Source organism: Ursus maritimus, unplaced genomic scaffold (genome assembly GCF_017311325.1).
Source record: "Ursus maritimus isolate PB19 unplaced genomic scaffold, ASM1731132v1 scaffold_17, whole genome shotgun sequence".
Taxonomy (NCBI): domain Eukaryota; kingdom Metazoa; phylum Chordata; class Mammalia; order Carnivora; family Ursidae; genus Ursus; species Ursus maritimus.
The window spans coordinates 58,509,975-58,513,006 of record NW_024424119.1 but is presented as its reverse complement, the minus strand read 5'-3'; the positions used below and the strand labels follow the sequence as shown (position 1 = coordinate 58,513,006).

General features: G+C 64.8%; 1 protein-coding gene across 1 annotated transcript in view; it reads right to left on the bottom strand.

Annotated features, from left to right (window-relative positions):
* Window positions 1-479: 479 nt before the first annotated feature.
* LOC103675264 (beta-lactoglobulin-2) overlaps window positions 480-3,032 on the bottom strand; it is an 11,527-nt gene continuing 8,974 nt past the window's right edge. The window contains exons 6-7 of the mRNA XM_040631361.1: window positions 941-1,057; window positions 480-652 (exon numbers count right to left, since the gene is read on the bottom strand). Of these exons, the coding sequence (XP_040487295.1) occupies window positions 480-652; window positions 941-1,057 (290 nt within the window). The remainder of the gene's footprint in view (window positions 653-940; window positions 1,058-3,032) is intronic.

The following is a 3,032-nucleotide window of genomic DNA, read 5'->3' as shown; positions in this document are numbered from 1 at the left end:
TCCACACTTGAAATAACACGCCTGTGTTACCCAGGTGGGTCTGACGTGCACATCACACGAGTTCCCTAGAACCTCCTGGATCTTGGGAAACCAAGTGACAAGCCGCCCTGAAGACAGAGAGCCAGGTGGGGGCTTCCCGACATCATGGGGTCCGCTCGTGCTCGTGTAGCTGAGCTCCCGCTGCCCCGCACCCCTGCAGCTCACCCCCCACCCCAGCCGTCCTCCCACCTTCTGGAGGTCCATGTTCTGCCCAGTCTGGGAGACGTCGATGCCCTGAATGCCACACGTGAGGGCCAGGCCCAGGGCCAGCAGGAGGCACTTCATGGCTGCGGCTGTGGTTGTGCTGAGCTCCCGGGAGTGACGAAGGCCGGGCAGCGGGCTCGGGCCCTTATATAGGGGCCGGGGGCCTGCAAGCCAGCACCGTCCAGGCCCCCCAGCCATGCGGTTCCCTGAATCCCCCGTGGCTCATCCCCAGAGCCTCAGGGGGCTTCCTCCACCAGGACAATAGGAGGCCTTCTTCCTCTAAGTGGGAGCGGGAAGGTCCCTGTGTCCCCGGGGCCTGGACGGTTCCTGGCAGGCGCCAGAAGGGAGGTTCCGGGCCGGGTGGGTGCGGGCTGGTTGCCGGCGTCAGGAACACTTCCTGGGTCGTGATCTTGGGCAACCACAGATCAGAGTCAGCACTGAGGACAGCTGTGTCCCGGAGGGTGAGCCCCGGGGCTCAGCCAATGGCTGGAGAGCCCCATGCCAGCCCCAGGGTCTGTGGACACCGTGCCTGTGGGTGGCCATCTGTCCTGCACAAGGGACAGCCATTACCTACACGTTTACCCCTCTCCTTCCTGCAGGCACCGCCTGCCCACTCCCCCCCGCCCACGCCGGGCCACCCACCGTGCCCGGCCTCCCTGAAAGGCTGCAGTCCTTCCCGGTGTTTCTCCTGTTTTACTCTCCGCCTCAGGCATCAGCTCCTCCTCGGTCACCCCACCCACCCACTGCAGGAAGGGGTGCGGGTGGAGTGGGTTCAGGTGGCGCTGGAGGATGGGGCTGGCCGGCAGCGAGTGCTCTGCAAGCACGGGCCGTGGTCATCAGCGGGGTCACCCAGACCTCACTGCAGGGTGCTGGCAGCGGTCATCAGCAGGGTCACCCAGACCAAGGTGCAGGGTGCTGGCCGCGGTCATCTGAAGGGTCACCCAGACCTCACTGCAGGGTGCTTGCCGCGGTCATCAGCAGGGTCACCCAGACCAAGGTGCAGGGTGCTGGCCGCAGTCATCAGCAGGGTCACCCAGACCAAGGTGCAGAGTGCTGGCCGCGGTCATCTGCAGGGTCACCCAGACCGTGTGCAGGTCCCCCGGGGTGCAGTGCACACAGGGGCAGCACAGGCAGGTTCCATGTGGCTAAGTGTGACAGTAAAGGCCACGGTGACAGTCCTGCATCTGCTGGATCCCTGGTCAGCATTGAATGGAGGCTGGGGCTTCTCCTACACTCACTCTGGATTCTTTCCCGTAGAGGCCATTCATCCCTGTGCCGGGAGGGAGCCGGCCCACCAGCGAGATGGTGGTCCTGGGCCATGGGGCTCCTGTCTCGGGGTCGGGGCAGGGAAAGGAAGGGGATCTGGTGGCCACTCTGGTGCAGCCCTCCTGTGGCAGCGGCGTGCAGAGCCGTCTCCTGTGGCGCCCAAGCCCCGAAGCCCCCACGTCTCCTAGGGCAGGTGGTAGGTCTCAGCGTGGCGTCCTCCTCAGGGAGGCTCTGCACCTGGGACGTTGGGACATGGACTGCAGTTCTAGGTCTGCTAGACCCGTTTGGGGGGTTGAGGCAAAGGAGGGAGGAGTGGACCTTCTTGCCACTCGCTGGTGGAAGGCCTGGAGGACACAAGTGAGGTGGACGTCGGCGGCCTCTGCGGGGTGAGCCCAGGAATAGCGGCCCCTCCGGCCCTCCCCACGCCTGCCTGTAGTTCGGGACAGCCGGTCACGGCCAGTGCTTCCACGTTTTACGCTGAGTGGCTGGTGGCACACTGGGTTGGATGGCGTCCCCCAAAACTCATGTCCCCCCAGAACCTCGGGGTGTGACCTTATTTGGAAACAGGGCCTTTGGGGCTGTGATTACGTCGGATGAGGCCCGTGGGAGCCGGGGCTAATGTCTAATGTCCTTTTAAGAGAAAACGGACACAGAGGGGACCCAGGCAGGAGGCCGTGTGACGACAGAGCCAGAACTTGGAGGGATGGGGGCCTGGGATCGCGGCCGCTCCAGAAGATTTGGAAGCGGCCAGGACCGAGGCCTTCGGAAGGAGCTCAGCCCTGTCCACACCTTGACCGTGGGCTTCGGGCCTCAGAACTGGGGGAGAATAGGCTTCTGTTGACAGAAGCCCCCCAGCGGGCCTGGCCCAGGCGGACCCTGCTGGCATCCGCGGTGACCCAGCTGTGAGACGGGAGGCCGTGCTCCTAAGTCCCGCTGAGCAGGGTCACGCAGTGCAGAGGACGGGGCGGTCAGCCAGTGAAAGCGAATGTCGTGTTTTCGGGTAAGCTTGGGAAGTGCGGGACCCACCAGCCGTGGAGGCGTCTGTCCGGCCGGGTCTCAGAGATTCCACTGTGTCCTGGCCCGCAGTGACCACAGAGCACACTGTTCAGGACGGGCCTGTTCATTTCTTCGAACAGTGTTCCACAGAATTCTGCTGCAGAAACACGAAAGAGTAAGACGCCATGCCTGGCCTTGGGCTGTTGGCGTTGTCCAGGGTCAGGGGGAGACCGAGGCCCTGGGGGTCCCACTTTCGCAGGTCGCTGCCCCAGCGAGCGGGGCCTGGGAGGAGACTGTGCCCCGCGGGCCCTTCCCCTCCTGCTGGGAGTGGGCCAGGAGGGCAGGCCTGTCAATGCTGGAGCAGGGAGTTCCTTCCCGGGCTGAACTCCTGGGGCCGGGGAGGAGGGTGGCGTCAGTGGGCTTTTATTCCGCGGAGAGTGCTGTGTGCATGGCCGCCCTGTCTCCCCGGAACCCCCTCCCTGCAGCCGGGCATCAGCGGGACCTCACGAGTGCGAGTCTGCGTTTTG